Source organism: Nesoenas mayeri, assembly GCF_963082525.1.
Source record: "Nesoenas mayeri genome assembly, chromosome: 10".
In the NCBI taxonomy this organism is placed as follows: Eukaryota; Metazoa; Chordata; class Aves; order Columbiformes; family Columbidae; genus Nesoenas; species Nesoenas mayeri.
In genome coordinates this window covers 6,409,896-6,433,254 of record NC_137560.1, presented here as the reverse complement: position 1 = coordinate 6,433,254, position 23,359 = coordinate 6,409,896, and the positions used below count along the sequence as shown (strand labels likewise).

Below are 23,359 nucleotides of genomic sequence, written 5' to 3'. Positions count from 1 at the left end.
CCTCTGCCAAAAGTGTAAGAAAAGTTGCAAAAAAAATAAAATCAGACTTCAATAACAACTTCCAGCAAAGAGGCAATAAAAAGATAGGGGATTGTAAGGTCTTGTGTCTCCATACTGGAATATGCTTTGATAATCTATTAAGTGAGATAAAGGCAGTTTTCATATCAAGAACTAACATGCAAAAAAACCTTAAAGTTTCTGGTATTTTTTCTTGCAACTTTAAGAGGGAAACATCCTCTGGTGTTTTGCTATCAATATAATTTGATGCACTTTGAACATGAAAAAGTAGGATTCAAGATTTATCATATGCTTCAAGCTTAATAGGAATGATTATTAAACTCCCTTTAGGCCAGCACAAACATTTTATTTTATCTATTATCATTGTAATCATGTTTTTCATTTATTTTTTTCCTCTTTTATATTTTTACATCACACGGGTTAAGAATCCCTCATTAATGTAAGTATGTTAAGCCTGCTGAACGCAAGCAGATCGCTGGAACTCGGCTGCCCTGATTTCTTACGCAGGTCAGCACACACAATTCTCAATACTGACAGTACTGTAGAAAATGGGTATTTTCTGTATCTATTTAGTGTATATTTGCTATTGGGATTCAAAATAAATTAAATAAACTTAAAGAATACTTGCATTTGTGTACTTGATTACATTATAGGTCATGTCAAAACATTCAGAGACTATGAGCAAACACCTGACTCTTCTCTAGATATTCTCTCTATTCTTGCTTTTTCCAAATCTACGTACCTTGCAGATCATTTATCACTGCTGTTCTTCACAAAGTTAAAAATTCAAGGCTTTATTTGAAGCATCTACAGGAAATGACACAGACTAGCAGTAGCAAAAAAATACTATGTAGAAACCAAGCAATTCACAATCTCTCAGCCTTTCCATCACCTCCCTAAGTACATTAAAACAATAAGCATCAAGTCTAACATTATTTGTTTCACCTGCTGGTCTCTTTGTATTTAATATTTTGTTAGGACTACTATGCTGTTGAGACCCAAAACCACACGGGGAGAGGAGGAAGAGTGGGCCAGGAGAGGCTGCTACTGAAGAACGGGTTTTTGCAAGCAGAAATTCTGTAAAGCGCTTCAAGGCAGAATAAAAACAAACAAACAAAAACACTAAAAGCAAAACAAGCTCACCAAGCATCTTTCTAGTTTCAGCTTTCTAGTAACAGCTCACCAAGCATCTTTCTAGTTTCTGAAGATGGTTCTAAGGAGTGCTTTTCCCAGCAAATCACATGGGGAAAGTAGTGATCAGTACTGAAAATAGTAGCTCATTAGTATATTATTCATCAGTTGGTCTAGTTTATATCTTGGACTTCTTTAGGCACAGCTATGTCATCATGCGTGAAGAGCTATGATCTCTAAACATAAACCAGTGTCAAAAGACAAGCCTGATGTATATATAGAAAAAAAAGGCAATACTTTAGTAGATTTTTACACTAGGAATTGGTCACTGCACTTGTAGGAAAGACAGAACTGTTGATGTACAGTTCAAACAGGGAGTGCATTCCTCCTTTTACTGGAACTCTGCTTTCCCACTGAGTCTTTCCCACATTGAAGAGTAAGGGCAGAAATAATTAACTGAGAATGAACTGGCATAGTAACAAAGAATAACACATACTAGTCATTTACCCCAGAGTAAGTCACCATCACACAAAATCTTTACATTCATAGTCAAGCAGAAGGACCTACTACATCATGGTAACAGCCCAAGTGCACATTCAGAGCCACTGGGAAATACCAGCCTTCTCTTCAAGATGGGATACCCAGCCTTATACAACCAGAAACAGCTCATAACCCCACACCAGAGAGACATAGCATTGTCCATAACAACATGAAAATCTGAAATAAATGCCCAATCTTATCCTGAATCAGCTAAAAAGCTGAAACCCTTAATATTCCATCAAAGGTTCATTGATTGTAGAGTTTACTATCTAAAGATAGAGGGAAGGCAAACAAAGGATGAGGCATGAAAGTTTATAGATGACTGGAGGGTAATCAATAGCCAAAAAAGATCTGAGAATCTTCTAGTGGAGAAGAGTGGTCAAGTAGCAACATACCAGCAAAAAGAAGTTAAATCCTAGAGAAGGTTAAGAGTGAATGGAAGGAAAATTTCCAACCCTTTATCTACTTTGTAGAACACTAAGTTAACAGTTTTCACCTTGAATAAGTGGGGTAAAAGTGCACTTCAATCAAATCTTCAGTTGAAAGCACAAAGAGCAAGCACAACGCTAGTAAAAAGAACAGAATTGATAACAGAAAAATCATTATCTTTATATGAATCACTAGTTTAAATGTATTCTTAAACACTCATGCTATCCTAGTTACACCAATTCAGCAAAGAGAATATAAATAAAATAGGTGATTCAAATTTTGCTAAAAGAATAAACTCACAGTATAATGCCATCCATTACTCCACACTAATTTAGTTGTAAGGAAACATAACAGAGAAAGCAAACAATTCCTTATCTAACTGAAGCTTATGGGATGTTGCCAAGACTAAGACCTTTAGGAAGATGCACTAAGTTCTGAACAGGTGCAGAACAACTGCTGTGTCCTTTTGTTAGCCTGCACATCTCTACCCCAGAACAGGCCACTTCAACCAAACCAAGGCCATTAAACCTACTCAGCAGCAAGGAGCTCTTGAAAGCACTTACCTATGTTCTCAGTAAATCTTAATACTTGCATTTTGCATAAGATTTCCAAACATAACAAAAGCCCACAGGTGAATAGGTTGCTGCACGAAAAAATAAAATCCCTCTTGCTTTTGTTCAAGCTGCCTGCATTCCTATGACTAACTGCCAGGCACATGTAAGAAAATCCACCGGGCTTCTTGGCCTCCTAAGGCACGAGTTTGGGCTGAGGTCAACTAACCCTCCTAATACAAACTCCAGACGGCGTCCCTCAGTCTTGGACCTCATCTGAAACCTTCCTCGGGGCATGGCTTTAGCAGAATAGCCCTAGTACCTAGAAATCAGGGGTTCTTTACTGGTACTCTCCTAAGAGTTTCACCAAATGTTAAGTCCATTGTTGGAGTCAACATAATGGGAAAGCTTTGTAAAAATGTAGCAGAGTCCTAAAAGGTAGAAGACTGTATAGTCTTGATCTTATCCTTCCAAAGCCTTAAAAACTCTCTTGCCTTCTTATTCTTTCCTCTTTGCCATGCATTCAGACCGAGAAAGGCTCTCTACGGTCAGCATCCATAGATACATAAAACATCCATAAAGGAAATAGCAACACTATTTTGAAGATTCTACCTCCACTCTCACACTTAATGAATAATCTTGAAAGGATTTTATCAACTGCTTAGCTTCTCATCACCTTCAAGGCAAATTCAGCTAGCTCTGAAGTTTAAAAACCCATGACTTAAACTACATTAGCAATTTTGCATTAAGGCAGTTAAGTATAAATGGTTCACGCTGTCTCCTGTAAGAGTTATTTTTAGAGAAAAAGAGTAATTTCCTGTATTATGTCACATAAATTCATAGAATGTCTGTCACCTATGAGAAAAAAAATAGGTTTAATGACCTTCCACCATTCTTCAGCTAGAATTTGTGCATAATAATAACTAATATTTGACACACCTTGTACCTTTGGCATAGTTTAACATAAACCCATGTAGATGTAACAATGACACAGAGGCATTACAATATAAAATATACCTTACACAGTAATGATTTCTGAATACAGAGCAATGAAATTAACAGACTAATAGCTAACTAATGATAATACACTGATGTTCAATGGTCTTTCTGCAGAAAAAGGCAGTTCAGTATCAAGAGATAGGGAGAAAAACTGTCAAGCAATCAACCCCACTTTACATTCTACTCAGATGTTGTAGAAAAAGGAAAGAAGGAAAAATAGATTTGATCTAAATCCTTCTCCTTGTTCAAGTAACTACATTCCTCTAATTAAAAAACCAACCAATCAATCAAAATTATTCTGTCTAAGATTTCCAGACTTAAATAGGCTTCTCTCTTCTAAAAATCTCTCATGTCCCTACAGGAAGACAACTAATACATTTCACCAGAGGATGGCAGCCTATTGTTACCAATAGAAGGAAAAGTAATTCTAAAGTAATAGCCCAGTAAACTTCACAAATACTGATTAAGCTGAGTAGCCTATTTGGGTACTAAAGTACTATTTGAATACTTCTAAATACTGAGTCTTATGTCCTGCTCTATACCATTAACTTGCCAAAGAATGAAATAACCTCATCTCTCTGGGTCTTCTCCCTGTCCTTCCGCTGAATGCATTACTTTAAGCCACTGCAATACAAAGAATAATACCGAAGTTAAACAACATTAGTAGACAAATAACAACAAACCTAATAAGATACTGAAAGCCTAAAGAACATAAGGTACTACCAAATCAAGATTTTATCTTGCACCATCAGCTATGGCAAGTGTTTAACATGTAAATGAAAACATACATTCACAAAAACAGGATTTCTTTCATATCCATATTGAAAAGCCAAACAAATAAAAACAAAATTTTGAAGTGTCAAACCACTTCAGTTTGAGATATAAGTTTATTCCGCAAGCCAGACACTTAATGAAGAATAGTTTTGTGAAGATACCTACACCATGCAGCCCTCAATCTCCCATCACAAAATCCCATTCGACCTCATACCCTTAATGATATTAGTCCCAATGCAGTATCTTCTTTATTTCCTTCACAGGAATTTATCCATGGGTTAGAACTATGGTTTTAGAATCAATTACTTGGTTGTCCACAGACTAGTGTATGAAACTCACATATCATCAAGGTGCTTTCTCTTGCTGCTAAACAAGTTAAAGAAGGTGAAGAAGTGTTGATTTTCCTTCTTTATTCCAGTATTAATAGTGTCTTCCTCTTCTACCCAGCTGTCAATTTAAAAACAACCTGCAGGAATTCAGTGTATCTGGCAAATTGGCTAAAAGCATCCACTCTGCTCAGAAGTGTCAGGAAAGAGAAAAGGACAGACGGACAGAGTACAGCTATTTGGACATCACATGACCTCATGCAAAAAGAGTTGTAGAATCATAAAAGCACAATGAAGTATGAGCTGGATGAGCAGACAGTGAGGTGGATCGAAAACTGTCTGAACAGCAGAGAGCAGAAGGTGGTTTTCTAGTCAATTCTAGTTGAAGACCAGTAACCGATGTCCTAAGAAGCAATTTCTGCTCTGTCTCTGTGATGCGTTTGACCCCCCCTTATCAAAACAGCAGCAGTTTAGTACAGGCTCCAAAGGAGGTAAAGATTTAAGCTGTAGCTCGGCCAAGAACTCCTTTTACGAAACACAACAAAGGAGCAGAATGACACAGTGAACACCGATAAGTTGTGGGTGCAAGGAGTCTCGTGCAGACCTTTCCCACTCTATGCAATTTGACTACGAGCCAACCACTTTATTCCATAAACATGTCAGCCTGGGTGAGCCTGCTTCGAGCTCTCCCTGTTGGACAAGCATGGCTGCATGGCAACGATCTTTCACTAATCACAGATCACTGGATGCGCCCAATTTAAGTTTTATATGAGCCATTTAGCTTACATAAGTATGTTTTAAATTGAATTTAAGTATGTTTTAAATTGAATTAATCACTATTATAAGATTGTGTGATTTTTAGTATACTTAGCAGCTACATTTGCTGAAATCTTAAACTGCATGTTGTAAAGTTCCACTCACATCTACCAAATTTGTGTCTACTTGAGCAAAACAAAGCAGCTACAAATCATCACCAACACCTGCAAGATAAGGCCTGTTTTGTACCTCATTGAGCAAAACAGGATCCACTCGAGCAAAATAACATCTTCAAGGCCAGCACGAAGCAGCTACAAACTATGAACAATGTCTGCTGCCAAACAAGATAAGGGCTTGTCTGAAGACAGTGAAAGAATCGAACAAGAAGTGAGAAGATCCCAGACTCAAATATTACTATTACATCACGTGAGGAGCAGGCAAATAGTCTGTAAGGGCATAATTACCCAGGGACTTCTATGCTCAGTTCAGCATTTCTTTGAAGGCATGCAGCTTGAGCCAACTCTGCTGCTGTACTACTCCATTGAATTCTTTATTTCTACAAAATTCAATGCCTAAGAGTTTGCGTTGAGAGACCTAGGATTCCATTCTCGTAAACCTAGAATGCGCAAGAGTTTACTTCAAGAGACTGAGGATCCAGACTCTGGAGCAACCTGGCACCAGACCGCTAGAGGGGAGGTAAACAGGTTGAGATGCAGCACGATGGAACTTGGAAATCCTAGCCAAGCAATATAAAGAATTGGCTGTGCACATATAATCCTTTGGCCATAAACACACATGCCCTTACCTGTTTTCCCTTACCCACATATCTCTTAGACGTAAACCATTGACCAAATCTGGGACTAGGTTTGGATCCAGCTGCACCTAGATTCCTCTCTGAGAAGTTTAGGAAGCAAGGGAAGCAATGCCCCTTCCATTCTGAAGCTTGTGACTCAACAGGAAGGGCCTTCCTCTACTCTTCCGCTTCTCCTGTCCCCGTACCAATCATTCTAAACCAACTCTGACTCAGTCCTCCTTAGCATATTTCCTCCATGCAGCAAGTAATAGAGTGAACCTTGCCATTGAACTCTGTTAAGTCACACTTTTCTTCTAGTCATCTAAACACTGCTCTGCGGCCAGCAGACCGTAAATCAGCCATTTGTGACCCCCTTAAAGACAGCAATTACTAACATTAAACCATGTACCATATTTATTCAGCCATAAGTGGCCATTTACTAATGTTATGATGTTTCTTTTCAAGATTAAGTTAAATCTAGAGAGTAAATTTATCTCAGAGCTTAAGCTTCTAGCTTATATCTTGATATTTACTACTAGCAATTCTACAAGTAGTTGTATTCACTAGAATCTGTCGAAAAAACTTCAATATCTCAGAGAAGACTGCCCAGTCGAACAAAACCAAGAGGTCTCAACTTTCCAAGTTTTAACTATGTCAGTTTGTTCTCTCCATTACTCAGTTTCTGAATATTTTCTCATGTTGTCCTGATATTTAAAACAAAGTAAAAAAATCTACTTCACAAGTGTTTGTTTTCAATCACAGATTAATAAGGACAAAAAAAAATTAGTAACACAAGTTGATTTCTTTTGAAGTTCAAAGAAAAGAAAAAAAATCAAATGGAAATACTAAGAATACCACCACACATCACCACCCACAATTTCACAGTCTTACGAGCAGATTCTTGGTTAAAATATTGCACTATTTATCTGGAAAAAATAAGGTATACCACAACAGACAAAATAAATATTAATATTTCCATTGCATTTTGATCAGAACCTACCACCACCATGATAATAAAAGCAATGGTAAACTAAAAAATAATTAAATCATATTCTGAAGCCCTTTTTTTTTTCTCCTTCTCTACGTTCAGAATTTAAGATTGCTTTTTGGGTTTGTGGGTTTTTTTCCCCTCCTTTCTGGGGAGACTAGAGGTTTGAGAACAAAGCTGCTAATAGGAAACATATGGAAAAGCCCTGGAGTATAATGAAAATCTGACCCTAATTCCAAATGCCACGTATCACATTCCAGTATCTAACATTATCTGCTAAGATAAATGTATGATTTACCCTGCATACTCTATGAATCACCTGAGATGGAAGACAATGTTAACTATAAAATAAACAGAAAAGCTTTCACAATATTTAAGAGACTTCCAAAACTAATCAATATTTTGAAACAAGTTGAGATGTTTCTTAAAGCTCATGTTAGCCAACAAAAGATTAGCTCAACAGAACATGCTGCCAACAGACAGACTTGTTGCAGTTTTTCATATAAAATATGAACAGTTCCACTCCACTGAACAATGCAATCCTGGATTTAACCATTATGGTGCTATGACTGCAGTGGGAATACCATACAGCCAGGTCTTCCTATTCAGGGATACTTTTCCTGTCTCATCTTCTTATCCAGGAGAAATTTGAAGACTCTGAGATTTCTGGAACAGCCACACTGCGGATGCAGTTTTGATGAGACTCCCACACATTTCCACACACAGCTAAATCTTGCCACAAACTCCCTGTGCATAAGCAGCAAATTTAACAAGCCTGGATGCATTAGACCAGCTGCATATATATAGACCATCTACGCATCTTGTGCTGCTTGTTTCATACACCAGAGTCACTATGCATATACTACTTGTCGCCTATACAATGGTTTCTATCAGAGTCAAGGGGAGAAACATTGAAATTAAAATGCTCTCTTCACAATGACATTTGCAGTAACTGCTAAGGAGTTACATTCTCTGTTAAGCATGGAAAAAATGTGTAGCTGACTAGTTGCCAAAGGATGCAAAATTTCCTGAGGGACAGAGAGGGAGCAAGTCACCGACACAAGCATGCACTTGCCTCTTAATTGTTCAGCCTCTGTTATTTCCAAGTGCTTTTTAGAGATAGAGACCAATGAAAATATTTTCCTTCCAGAAACACTCTTCACAGGATACCTTAACTCTTTTGGTTCTCACTTGTGGAAAAGAAAATTGGCCTGCCATTCTAAAAGATATTATTTTAGGAAAACTTATATCCTGTTTAGGCCACCAAGAAGAACATCCAGACACCATACCACTCTTCTTCTGTCAGCTCTATCTTCTACTATGTTCTTTCTATTCTACAAGATGAAACAAGGAACAGACTAAGAGACTCATGGGTCAGTAATAGAGTAACTTTTTAGCATGAAGAAACTGAAGAAGCCACTTATGTATCAACCTGATACAGTAGATGCAGAGATTCAAGAAGTGAGATAATAACTTAGTATTCTACAAGAATAATAAAATCAATGATCTACTAATTTCTCCAGCAGCAATACTATGATGTATTATAATTGTAGCTTGCTCAAGAAAAAGTTAGTGTGTAATAGCCAGAAATTAATGATTTCACAAAAGTTTACTTTGCTTTTTGGAATAAATATTTTTCATTTATAATTTAAGACAATACACACAATTTTCAATTAGAGGTTACCCTCCTGTAGATTATTTCCAATATTTTCTATTTCCTCAAATACTAGATTTCATGGGGCAAATAAGAACTTTTATTTAACTCCATTTATAAAATGACTAACACAGAAAAAGATAGTCAACAATCCTTCAGAAGTACAGAAGCAGTAAGTACAGTACAACACTGTAATACTTTGCCTCATATTCACTAACTGTATAATACCGTCCTGTAGTAGCAACCAGTAGAATATTCATGCAGTATGATAATCATAGTACTTTTAGAAGCTATGTTCCATGCAAACATCTACCTAAATTGGTTAGTAAAGTTAATGGATTTATGTTCTACTTGGCAAATTATGTTCCTGTACAGTGGCCTGTAAATCTGGCACGGTTGATACAAAGTCTCTTGTGATGCTATGCAGAACAAACCATACTTCAAACCTCCAACTATCACTATCACACTCAGACCCCATAAGGCACTTTCTTAAGCAACATGGCAAGAGATTTGTCATGCCAGGATCACAATTAGCAGTTGCCTACACAATATAGCAATAAACTTTTCAGAACACAGAACAGAGTAAGACAGTATCAGGTCAATAGGCCACTATCTTTTCTCCTTGAGACCATGAACTAGGTGAAATCTGTAGGAAATTATGCATTGGTACTATAATCCCTTGGTATTTTGGCTCTTACCGAAAAAAAATTACAAAAGGTCTTCCTGGAACAATTAATATTGGTGTTCAAAGCTAAATAAAGTGCATTTAGATTAACTTTCTAAAAGTCAAACCCACAATCTTTTATTTCAGTAAAGTACAAACTAAGTCTGATCTAAGACAAATCTTCAACATTCTTCTAACAGATGGAAGAAAAGAAGTAGTTACTCTTTATAAAAACCTTGTTATATTATTTATGATAAAGCCATAAATAATGTGAACATTAAAAAAAAGGTTTCTTACCATACTAACTACAAATCTTTGAGATGTTTTCTTTGAGCATGTTCCATTGGAGGACACATAGTAAGGCAATACTTCCTTACTCCTGTTTCAGGATGGCTTTGCCTCAGCAGTACCTGTGCATTACAGATGCAGACTGCTGCTGCTTGTGCTTTGCGCTTAAAACAGAAAGAGTAACGCATGCTTCCCACTTTAACAGTTCCCTCCCAAAATCATAATGCACAGCAACCTGAGAAGAGAGAAAAATGTGAGCATGGAAAACACATCTGTTAGATGTGTAATTGCTTTATAAAGTAGCTTTTCTGTCTTTCTGAAGAGTACCTTACCACTCAAACATTCCATTGTGTGTAAACCTAGTATCTAGTTCACCCATCAGTGGTTCTAAACCATTGCACCAGTCATCTTTCTGTGACTGCATTCGTAACACACAGACTTATTTAGAAGTTTCAGCAATTAGCCCAGTTTTTTGCAAAGTAGTGAATGAGTTTTGGACAGCCATCTTGCAGTCCTATAGAATATTAACATTCTTAAAGACAGCTACTACAACTGGCTCAGTTCTGGTAGAGTTCCACCTAACCACTCAAAGCACTGGTTTCATACCATCGCTTTAAGACTCAGATTTTTTTTTTTTTTTTTAAAGAAATCATTATGCATGTTCATATTTTGGCTACGAATAGTTGCAGGCATTACCTCCACTCTCAAGAAGTGGCAGGACAAGGCAAGAGTTAGGTATCAGACACAAGACATAAGGCAACAAGGACACCTGCTTGATTCCCATAGAAGATCTGTAACTAATGCCCATATTGTCTCATCCTCCCTACTAACCTCAATGCTGATTTAGGGGTGAACCATGCTCAAGTCCTCACCAGAAGCAGCCATGAGGCCTTTAAAGAATCTCAGAATGGCTAATGATAACAGAAACAGAATAGTCCCTGTCACAGTGACTGGATAAAATAACTATGAGACCCTGTCTCAGCTCTGCCAAGAAGTAGATGTGACTCACCAGTTATTCCAACAGTAGAGAAACACTTGTATATGATTACTTGCCATAAATCAAATGACAAAATTATTTTATATGTCAGGCAGAATACTGGTGCATGGACAAGTATCCCTCCCAAAACAGCATTAATATTATTTAAAGAAAATCCAAACAAAATTGAGATTAAAATGGAGAGTAACTGAAGGGAATAGAGGGTATAAAGATTATATCTTTCCTTACAAGAGGATATGTGAGGGTACAGATGAATGACCTATAATAATACTTGGTGTTTCCATTAAAGTTTCCAAGTCACAGATTCTGACTGAAAAAAACCATACTGCAGGCAATAAACGTAATGCTGTCTGTGAAGGTCTTGTGCTAAAATGAGAGGGTTTACTCTTTAGAAGAAAGAAAAATAATAAAAAGTAAAAACCAGTTTTAAGGATTATCTCTAGTTTCCAGACTACTGCAGAGAGCTGAAAGGCTGCCTGGCAAAATCCCCTGCACCACAAGGCAGGACAGTTGTAAATATCTACTGCTCTGGAAATATGCAAACAAACACATCTACCAAGAAAAGAAACACATTCTTTAGTCCTTGTAAAAACAAGTAAGGACCTCCATTCTTACACACACTCAAAAGAGTAAATGGGAAGCACTTTCCGTCACGTACGAGGGGAAAATTTCTGCTAAGGCAGAACATTTTCCTATGCACGATCATTCAGGAATTCTCTGGCAGATGACTTAAGACAACTACTCCTTATCCTTGTCTGAAAGTGCCTAAAGAAAAAAAAAAAAAAAACTTTTTTTTTTTTTTTGCTAGAAACATACTATTTGCAGATTGCATACAACCTGAAGTTGTAGGAACATTTTCTAGTTCTTTTAACAAAAATACCTGAGGTCCATAGCATAGAACGAAAAAAAGTAAGGTAATTAATAAGGTATTAATATGAATTACTTAGGGTAGGGTAGAGTCCACATTATTTCTTTAGGCATCGATCAGCTTAGGGCACTGTATGAGACAAATGAGTCGAATGTTGGAATAGACTCAAGGAATGAAGTTAGTTAAACTAGATGCTAAGTTAAAGGCTTTGCCTTATGAAGCAAAACAAATTGCAATATAAATTGTTCATTGCACAGGTCCATCCAGATGTTTAACCAATCATCTAATAAGACTAGGGCTTCCTAATGTATTACTTACAAATGCATATATGCTTCTAGTGAATTCTGCTCTAAAAATTCCATATATTATCGCTTATTAATAGTAGAAGTTACTCCACAGTTGCCCATTATATGTGGGATTATATTAATTCCCACATTGCAAGGTCAGTGAGATCTTGGCCTTTCTCAGTCATCTGTTCTATACTGGGATCAGTCTTTGAGATCCAAAAGTAGTTGCATTTGTTAACTAGTAACACGCTTCAAAGGTGTGGGGTTTTGGGAAAAGAAAATTAAAGTATACTGTTTAAAAATACAAACTAAGAAAAATATAGAAATACAGAAAAAGCAGAATGTGAGAAAAATTCAACAATTCAATATGTTAAGGAATGCTTACGAAGGAGGGAGAACAAAAAGAGACAGGATGTTATTCAACTCAGAATCAGCAAATCCACATAAGTGGAGGAAGTGGAGAAGATACAGAGAAAAAGAAAATCCTTCCTATCCCACAGCATGGATGAGAGGAAAAGATACTGTACCAGATGAACCTAGCACAGGGCTGAGAATACCCACTAACTTATACTGTCTTCTAGTAAAAATATAGGATAACTCTTGTTTTTTCCATTTTCTTAGGACTGCACAGTCACCTGAAAACCACATTCTTGAAATGCAGCCATAAAACCTACAGAAAAAAAAAAAATCTTTTAATTTCCTCTTTAAATCCATGTTTGTAGCATGCCTACTCAATTTATAACAGACTGCCTTTAACTGTTGGAGACAATGAAGAAAGTTAGTTCTGAGTACCATTTAGTCAATACATGCAAAATCTACAGTCTAGCAAATCTTAGGAATTATTTTTCAAATACACTTTCTGTAAACTCAACTGTTTTCAGTTGCTCAACATGTTCTTCCTAGTAGTTCCTAGCAAAACAAAGCAATACATAACAAACAGGCTGCGTAAGATGAGGGTTGCCAGAGCGCTGATCTTGTGATACCACCTACTAAATAGGAAATAAGTAGAGACCACACAGCAGGGTTCAGGTCAGAGGCAATGGTAAACCCCACACATGGCACGGCACCGTCTTCCTTTTTTTAAACAGATGGGTCTTGTCTCATCTCTGCAAGATTGTTGATATGATCTGATGGCCCCTTTTCCACAACCTTTAAAAATGCATATTCACAAAGGGACTTCACTGAAGAGCAGAATAACAAGAAGTCTGTAAGAGCTGCTATTAACTGAGTGCTCGGGGCTCTGGCTGGGCTGGAAGCTCCCCACGATCAAGCAATTCAGCATCTTGATTTGTTGAGAGCTCTGCACTTCAGTATCTGAATTTTCAGATTTTGATGGCACAGGATAAATAAATCCAGCAGTCACTACAGTCTTGATCACCGGTTGCTTTTGTTGATGGCAAGCACAAATAAGATGACACACAAGAGCCACAAGGGCTGCAGTGGGTGTGCTGGCAGTGTTTGTGGACTGCCAGTTAAGACCAAGAAATTTGGACACAAAGAGGTTTATGTCTGCATTTTATGTGCCTACAGTCTGAGCCTGAAGTGCAGCCCAGTCTAGATGATATATGCCTATGGCTCTGTCTTACTTCTGAAAGCCACAGACTCTACGGGGAACTAAATTACAACTTTCAACCTTCCTTGTTATATTTGATCATGCATTCTCTTTTCTACTCTGCAATCACTTAGAGTAACAAACTAACATCATCAATTCGTATCTAAAACACAGATTTCCTTCAAAGTTGTCAACTGAGGATTTTAGAAATTTGAGCTTGAGGCTTTTCTTCAGACATCTGATAACAGGGCCAGACTTAAGCTGAAGAACATTCTAATTCTACTGAGAACATGCATCCAAGACAGTTCTCAGTTCTAATTTACACAGCTTAGTTTCATTTGAATTCCTTTAATCCTCTGTGAACAATAAGCACATTTTTTTTTCCTTTTTCTAGGTTTCATATAGACCATTAAAAGCTTTGGAGTGGGGGGAAGAAACCCAGAGAAAACCAAGATTCTCTTATGGTGAATATGAATATTCTCTTAATGGTGAATACAGGGAAAAGGCCAAACAGTATAATTTAATCCTTCTTATATCAGGGCCAGTCCCACTCACCTCAGTTAACCATGGGTTATCTTCTCTACTCATTCTATAAATATTTTGGCTAAAATTTGGAAATATATGTATATATTTTTTTTAAGTTTATTGTTACTCGGCTAGCTAAACAAACCTAAAATCACAACTTGTTAGAACAATCTCCTTTCATAGGCCTTCAGTTCAGAACCAAAGTTGTAAAAGTTAACAAGGCTTCTAAGTTGAATACAGTTCATGGAGGTGGTAAAATTTCATACATTTTAACTTACAAAAAGGATCCATCCAAGTTTAGCTTAAGAAAAGAAACCCCGACTTCTGGCTTCATATACATCTTGCATACAACTGCTTAAATAAAATTATGAAAAAATTTACAAATTCAACAAGTCCTTAGGAATAATGTTTTTTTAAAAACTGAAAACCAAAACATGTGGAAAACTTAGAAAGATTTGTCACAGCCCTTGAAAAAAGAAGCATTGCATGAATGATGTTAAATTTAATCCTCTCATTATCCCCCTTGTAAGGAAATTCCTGCCACATCTCAAACCAAAACTAAGAGAAGATTAAACCACACAACTTGACCAAGATCACAAAGTATAGACTTGTTTATACCCAAGACAGCTCATACAACAGAAAAATAACTGAATCTTAATATATCCTATGGCTGGATCTGCACCATCTTCTGCAGCTAAATACACTTTAACCCAAGAGCTTCACTACAATTTTTCAAAAGAACAGGCTCTGCCACCATGGATTTTTAAATGCACCATGAGATTTTAGGTCTCCAGAGAGCTTAAGAGAATTTGGGACACAATCTCTAGTTGAAAACAACAGAAAAATAACAGGTATGAAATGAAAATTCTTATTTGGTCCGATTTTTATCTTCAGAGAAAATATTGTTATTTTTTGCATAAGCTTTATTTAGAAGTGGTAATATAATAGCACTTCCAAAAATTTGCACTGTTCCTTGTCTTGTGCTTAAAAACCCCCAAACTTTGTAGCAGCAAATAACATTTTATTAACTCGCGTGACTGGCATGGGTTTTTTCATTGATAATTATGAATGTATTCAAATTTCTAAAAAATAATATATTTTTGTTGTTTAGCATTATTTGGGTTTAGTAGTACAGATACACAACTATTTATAGCACTGCCAATAAAGGATTGTGTAGTTTTAATTTTATTCTTTCAACCTTTCCCTTGTATTCTGTATTCTCTACATAAATGCAACTGCTTTATTTTAGTTCCAGCATTGCCAACTCTTATAATATTATTTTTGCTCATGACTTCTGGTGCTTTTCTTTATGACTCAAGTGTTAGAATCATGCATGATTTATTGTCTTAAACAATGTTCTTGTCCTCAACATTACAGAGGAAACTTGAAAAGTTCAAGTAAATCATCAGCTTCTGGAAGACAAAAAAGACGTAAAACTTACAATTGCATTTTTTTCTCAAATATAATACTTCAAAGGCACTTAATGGCTTTTTAAGAACCAGATTCTTCCTTATGAATAGATTTTGAAATAATGTCATTCTTTTACTAAACCAAAAGCATAATTAAGTGTTTTTGATAAATCATACAATTAATCCAGAGATGTCTTACTCCAACAAAAATTGTCCTTTTTCTCAATTTTTGGCAAATGTCACAGTTGAGTACCACGTAGAATAGAAGCAGATGATCGTGCCTTTTTTTCCTCCTTCTTAAATGCTATGAAAAATATTTTTCATCAGTAAAATGGTTTATATCACAAGTCATACTTGTCTTTTCCATAGGAAGATTTATGCTCTTTCTATACAACCTAGCAAGAACGTGTTGGAAACTTACTGTGAATCCTGAACTATAACTTTAAACCATCATCATACCTACAGTACTGTAGAGCACCACTACCCTGCAGGAAGAAAATCAGAGATATGGATTGTAGAGGGCAAAAAGTATAACATGAAAGATGCTCATAGAGCTTTTCTACAGCACATGCTTTCCCTCAATCTTGATAAACTTTTTTTTTTTTACTGTTTCTTAACTCTATCCTCCAGAAAACAAATCCTTTGTGTAACTGAATCATCATAGTTGAAACCACACTATGAACTAATGACCTCTGAAATATTTTTTGAAGTCTTACTCTCTCAATTTTTTTTAAATGGGAACTGGTAACAATGAGAGTGTCTTGCAAATAAATTTGAAATGATTTTAACAAAAGGAGCAATTGCTCCACAGACACATGACACAGCATCTACAGTAACTGATGATGTGGCACAAACCCTTTTTTTTTTTCCACTGGCAAATCAGAAAAGGGGCTAAGGCTATTATTTTGCTTTGCCTTCCCACAAGGCTCCTCTCGCCACAAAATATGGCTTAGAGAGATCTTTTGTTCCTCCAGCTGTGTTAGGCTATTTCTCAGATGATTTCACCAGCACAATAACTTGCTGCCCTCTACAACTTGAGCTTCACAGACTTCCAAAGAGTAAGTTTTCTTGGTAAACAGGAATAAAATGAACTGATTGTGTTATTTTTGCAGTTAGGGGGGTGATTCATGCATGTTATATAATTTTGGCTTTTAGCTAGTAAACTGCTTACAAATACAGTTACTAAGCTTTGAGTTTATTATGGATGGTAGAGAATCATGCTTTAAGACCTTCTATTTTCTTTCAGCCTTGTAAGTGTGCAGTTTATCATATCGTGTGCAGATGACTTGTTTCCCCCATTATCGAGATTCACCTGACGTGATTCTTTGTTTTAAAGCTGGTTAAGTTCTTAGAAATATTTCACGATGAAGTGTTAGTATCTCAGTGCTCTGAGACATGACCTGCAAGCCTGGCAGGACAGTTATTATTCCACCAAAAATGCACTCAACTACAGCCTAGGTAAAAAAAATAATCTCCCCCAATACCAGCTCCTCCCTCTCTCTCTCTCCCCATAAAATCAGGGAGATACTTTGGTACCTATTACTTCTCCTTCCATCTGAAGCGATGATAGTTCTCTTCACATTGTCTACATGGCAAGTGGATCGATTGCATGAAGGCCTAAGTAAGCTTTTCTTAATCTGAGCAGGACTTTGCTGAGTTGTTGCTCCTGATTTCTAAGGACTATTGTGGCATCGAGAACCGAAATTGTTAACTGGAAATTTTGTGGAAGTGCTGAGAGAATTGAATCAGAAGGTGAAGCTAAAGTTCTAGGCTGAAACTGAGAGGGAGTAAGAAGAATCAGAAGAACACCAAGAATATTAAATAGGCATGGAGGACAGATTGTGTAAGGATCTGTTCACACAAAAAGAACCAAGTCATGGGATTTAGAGAAAAAATTTATAAAAGCAGATGCCACCAGGTCTGACTAAAAGTTAGAAATATGGTAATAAGGTATTGTCCTAATATACACTGCCTGAAATCTGAAATCAATTTATTCCTCTTGAAACACAATATTTGAAAGTGTCTGCAAAGTTAATCAGAATTATACAATGTTTGTAATGCAAGACTGCTCTCCGCATAGACATATTTCTGCTATTTCCTTAGATTAGCTCAGACATCTGATGATGCTGTAGGGATATGGAGACCCTGGCTTTGCAGAGGACCTACCTACAATGAGTTTCATAACAACTGACTCTATTCAAACCCATTTTAAAGATTCGAAGTTAGAAATGTAAATTACCACAAATTATTTCACCCAGCCATCGTCACACACACAGGTGTGTGTAAAACAGAAAGATTACCAGGATTTATTAAATTCCATGATTTTGTTACTGCTTTTTTCCTTAGGATTCTCTCTCATTCAATTTGTAGAATACATCATGCACTGTGCATCAACCACCACTACGAAGCATTGGAAATTAGCATAATTAGCATTTGTGAGTCTTATCTTCTTTGTTACTGATTGTGCCATGTAAAAAAATAAATAAATAAATAAAAAATAAAATTAAGAGCATCAAGAAAACAAAGAAGAGAGTCTCCTGGTTAAGAAAAATGAATGTCACTATAAAAACACCTGAGAATATCAGCATTCCTCTGCCTTAAGGTTACCACACTATACTGAGTGAAGTCCCTTAAAATTTTTCATGATTTATGTGCTTTGACCTGCAATGTTATGTGTTGACTCATCTGTTGTTTAAGTTGAACAGCTTGACATGATTCACAACTCTAATTCTGCCAAATCATAGGGTTGCTCTGACTGCATAAAGTGCTCCAAAATGTTAGTCTGGCTTTGAGCATCAGAAATTTGACATGCAAAATTATATTTGTTTTTCACAGCATCAGTATTTCACCTCAGAAGGGTACTTTGAAGGCAAATTAGTTCATGTCGATAAAGAACATGTAATTATAGAAGCATAAGAAGACTATAAATAAACCTTTTAACAATGAAGATTTTGCATGATGTACAGTACACAATGGGTGAATTGTGTTTGATTTAATTAAATGATGGGAATAGAAAAATTAAATTTTTATCATCATCAATGCATTACACTAAGCCGTGTTTTGCAGAAAATAACAGAAAAACAACATAAAGGTCATAGAACAATTGGCAATGCCATGCAAATGTCTATTTTACATAAAATACAATTTTTCAAGGTAATCTATTCCACTCTTCTATTTACAGAAACAATCCTGCAATTACCTTGCCTTAGTTAAGAATATATATTTTTAACAAAAATAACTTCATTTAGAAAAAGGGCAAACAGACACAAGCATGGTTTGGATGCTTGGTGAGACTAACCAATTTCTTCACAAGTAGGGTAGTACAACACTAGCTTGCTGGAATTCCTCCCTTGAAGGTTTTCAAGGCTCACCCAAAGTCCAGGCTGATCTAATCTAGAGATGGAACCACTTGGAGTAGCAGGCTGGAGCACACAGTCACCAAAGACCCTTCCAAGCAACACTTCATTGAGTCTGTGATACTGACCATGCACCATTTGTGTGGTGCAAGTTCATAGTATGAATAACTAATACATTTGAAAAAAAGTTTTTGTCTTGACAGAGTTTAATAAGGCTATATATGTGTTTCCAAAGGTCCAAGGAAGAAACACTGCTCAGGAATTCCATCTGCACCTATTTAAAACTGACTTGTAAGGCTGATGCTTAACCAATTACACTGAAAAGAATGTAACACCTCGAATACCTGATACAAACAACACACTGTACCACTTTTTATATAAAGTCCTTTTGCAACTTCTCTGTAATAAATTAAAACGAGAGAGGAATGAAGACTGGGATTTTTTTTCCCAGCTGTTACGGTCTCCTTCAGTAACAGGTACAGCACATGTAGAAAGCTGTTCCTTGTCTGAAGTCAGAGAAGAAAACTTCCACTTACTTTAAGGATGTTGTATTTGTTTATGGCTGTTTTCCTGAAGATACAGATTAAAACCTGGTTTTGCTAATGTCACTGACAGTGTTGCCAAAATGCGTTATTCTACTTACTTTATTTTATATTAGTCCTTCTTAAAACAGAAGCTTTTATGTGATTTACTTTATGACTAGTAAGCTTATCTTTCCTTCTCATCACCAGGATCCAAGATACAGATCTAAATATGGCGATCCTGAGCCAGTTATCAATCATTCACCTCCTCTGGGCTGCCATGGTCTTTTGTCAATATGAAGACTATGATTTTGAGGACGAATACGATCAGGAGCCAGATCATCAACATCCATATTATTTTAATCCAAATCCACAAGCTGAAGGTCCCCGCTTTCCTTTTCCAGTTGAGTGCGCCAGAGAATGCTTCTGTCCACTAGCTTTTCCGTTATCGATGTACTGTGATCATCGTAACCTTAAGACAATACCAAATATCCCTGCTCACGTCCAACAACTTTATCTGCAAAACAATTATATTGAAGCTGTGCCTGCAGGACCATTCACTAATGTCACCTTTTTAAGAGAAATTAACCTGAGTCACAACAAAATTAAATCTCATATGATTGACCATGGTGTTTTTGCCAAATTTTCAAACTTAGTGCAACTTTATTTACAACATAATGAATTAGAAGAATTTCCATTCCCACTCCCCAGCTCTCTAGAGAGACTCCTCCTTGGTTTCAATAAGATTTCTCAGTTATCTGGAAACGCATTGGAAGGATTACCTAACATAACCATGCTCGACCTTTGCAATAACTTTCTTGACGACTCAATACTCAAAGGAAAACCCTTTTCAAACTTGAAAAATCTAATGCAGCTCAACTTGTGCAACAACAAATTGCAGACTATGCCGCCTGATCTACCGTCATCACTTATGTATCTCTCTCTTGAAAATAACTCAATTTCTTATATTCCAGAAAACTATTTCAACAGACTTCCAAAAATCATTGCTCTAAGAATGTCCCACAATAACCTGCAGAACATTCCACGCAACACCTTTAACCTGCCTAACCTTCTAGAACTTAATCTTGGACACAACAAATTGAAGCAAGTATTCTATATTCCAAGAAGCTTGCAGCATTTGTATATTGAAGACAACGACCTTGAAAGTATGTTGATGCTTGTAAGCCTTTACAAGAAAGAAATTCGGTGGATTGGATTTCGATGTTGGTTGTGGGAGGGGGGCGAGTTTGGCATATTTTCCATCCAGAGTTATGCACTTTTAACCTACATCAAAAACTATCAGAAACATCTCTTTTGTTGGGTCTTTGTTTTTGACGACCTGATACCTTACAGCTTCTCAGTTAGGTCATATATAACCCAAGCAGAGAATCCAAATGTGCATGTTGTTCAAGAGGTGCTCTGATGCCCTTCCCTGCAGAGAGGGGAGCTTGAGCTTTTACATTAGTGTTCTGACCTCCCCAGTGAATGTGGCACTGACCCAGAGTTCACACCCACTGCCACTGCTCCCGAGCAAAAGCAGCCATGTCGCTTTTGATCAGCTTACAGTGCAGGAAGATCATCATCCCATCTCCTTTAAGATGCAGTGTAAACATTCTTGGTTAGTTAAGACCACAGAATGGTGAAATTAGAAAGGATTTTATCCTTGCATCTTACCCATAGTTTGCAATTTTCTGTAAAAGTTTACACCAGTTTTTCATATAACCAGCTAAAACATTTTTGTAACTTGCTTCTGGTTATGAATTGTTAAAAGGAATTATGAAAATATTTTATTAACATAGGAATTACAAGTTGCAGTGGTTGCCATATCAATTTTCTTTGGTTACCTTGCACTTTGTTAAGTACTGTGTACTTAACCTTTGGTTAACCTTGTACTTTGCAAACCCCTAAATTGTTATCACCGCCATATATAAAACTGATTTAAAGCAAAAGGAAGGTTTATATTAATATTGTGCACTGCAAAAATATTTTCTGTTTTAAAACATAAGTTTCACTTTTGCAATAGGTCTTTAATATAATGATGTTCTGTATTTTAATTAATATTTTTCTCTCTCTTACAGTCATAAACGTTACTTTGATGTGTCCGTCTTTTGACCCACTGAACATCAACCAATTAACCTATATACGAGTGGACCAAAATAAGCTTACGAATCCAATAAGCACATATGCATTCTTTTGCTTCCCTCACATTCGAACCATTTATTACGGTGAACAAAATGCTAGTGTCAACAAGCCAACCCAGCTAAGAATACCAGTGTTTCGACGATTTTTGACACCAGAAGAATTCGATGAAGCAGAAGATGATCATGAAACATTCGATCGTGAAACTGAAGAAGATCATGAAGGAGAAGACAACTACTTTCATCCTTACTTTCAGTGAAGTGATAATGAGTATATATGGAAACTTTTCCTTAGTTGTGGGGTATGCATATCCATTTTAGAACAGCTGAATAGTTTGGGATATTTAAGATACATCTATAATGTGGAGATAGGATTTTAGTATATAGGTAAATGTCCTATTATTAATGTAGTAAAAATAGAATACTAGGAGCAAAGAGCAATCACCTAGGCATTAGAGAGGCCTAATATATAACCTGAGTGGGCAGCCTAAGCTGAAGAAAACTGACAAAAAAGCTACGTTCTAAAGTGATCCAACTTACCAAATGACTAAAATACAAATCAATGCCATGCTCAATAGGAACAAACACCTGTCCAGGTGTACATCTACTACTGACAGCAGTAGACAATAGACACACTAGAGAAAAGATTAAGAGGGTAAGATAAAAGTACTTCCACAAGGTTCCTCCAGATGTTTCTTCTTTCAATACATAATTAGACAAGAAAATCACAAAGTTTGGGTTTCAAATCTGCCTCATATTATGTTTGCAGTGTCCTGCAAAGGTGTATATAATATTTACTTCTCAGCTTGTACCCCAACTACCGCAACTCTTTCAAAGGAGATTTTAATGGATTAGTAATACAGGCAATAAATAATCTCTTGTCAAAGGTTTCAGGATGTAGGGAAGAGGATTTGCATTAATACAACTAAACCATTAGTATTTACATTTTAGCTATGCTTTAGCCCATATTCTTCTAGAAGGCAGCTAAAAATGTAATATTTTATTAGCATTGTTCATCAAGTAGAACAGGTACAAAGAGTAACATTCCAGGTTTTTTAAATTATTAGTTTAGTCTGTTCCTCTGCATAGCTAATACAAATTAGCTATATTCTGATTCAAAGTATAACAAAAATAGCTTTAAGTAATCTGAAAAAAGTACTATATACTATTAAGGTACTTATGTACCTTATATACACATATATAAATATAAATATCTATAACTTTATAGTTTTATTAATATAAACATGCAGAATATTAACTTTAGGGAACCTTTGTAAGTTTTCATCTATTTCGGATTTTAAGTATAAGTGAATAGTGCAGAAAATGCAAATCTAAATTAACAAAGGCTTTTTTTGAAAGGCTTTCTCAGCTTTAAGAGCATTATTCAAATATAGTACGAGCATTATATCTTTTATCAAACTTTCTACTTTTTAAAAAAACATTTATGAAGCAAAGCTTAGCTTCAAAGTGGAATTCAAAATATTGACTTTGTAGTAACTAGTTACACATTTCTTAAAATTTAAATATAAGTCAAACTGATAATTATTGAAAACTTTAGAGCTGTCTTATTACACTAAATTTACTCAGATGGAACATGAGGACTGTATTACAGGCAGGACCATCATAACTCACTTTTTATTCAATTAATATTATCATATCTCATCTGTGGCAAATACTATATTATTCTTTAAAAAGATTTTACAGTGGTCAGGGAGCTAAAGACTTGCTAGCCTTGTGTCTGTATTAGGGAAACAAGAAGTTTAATAAAGTACAGAATTAACAGATATCTAGATAA

The 23,359-nt window shown here is 36.1% G+C and overlaps 2 protein-coding genes across 2 annotated transcripts in view; one reads left to right on the top strand and one right to left on the bottom strand.

Moving 5' to 3' along the window:
* Nucleotides 1-23,359, bottom strand: part of CENPP (centromere protein P) — a gene marked incomplete at its 3' end in the record, with an annotated part of 133,840 nt that overhangs the window by 77,302 nt on the left and 33,179 nt on the right. The gene's annotated exons all lie outside the window — the stretch shown is intronic.
* On the top strand, nucleotides 19,659-21,824 carry OMD (osteomodulin; the record flags this gene model as incomplete). The annotated part of the gene is made up of 2 exons (XM_080350391.1): nucleotides 19,659-20,592; nucleotides 21,505-21,824. 2 exons carry the CDS (start codon nucleotides 19,659-19,661, stop codon nucleotides 21,822-21,824), a joined length of 1,254 nt encoding a protein of 417 aa, XP_080206517.1.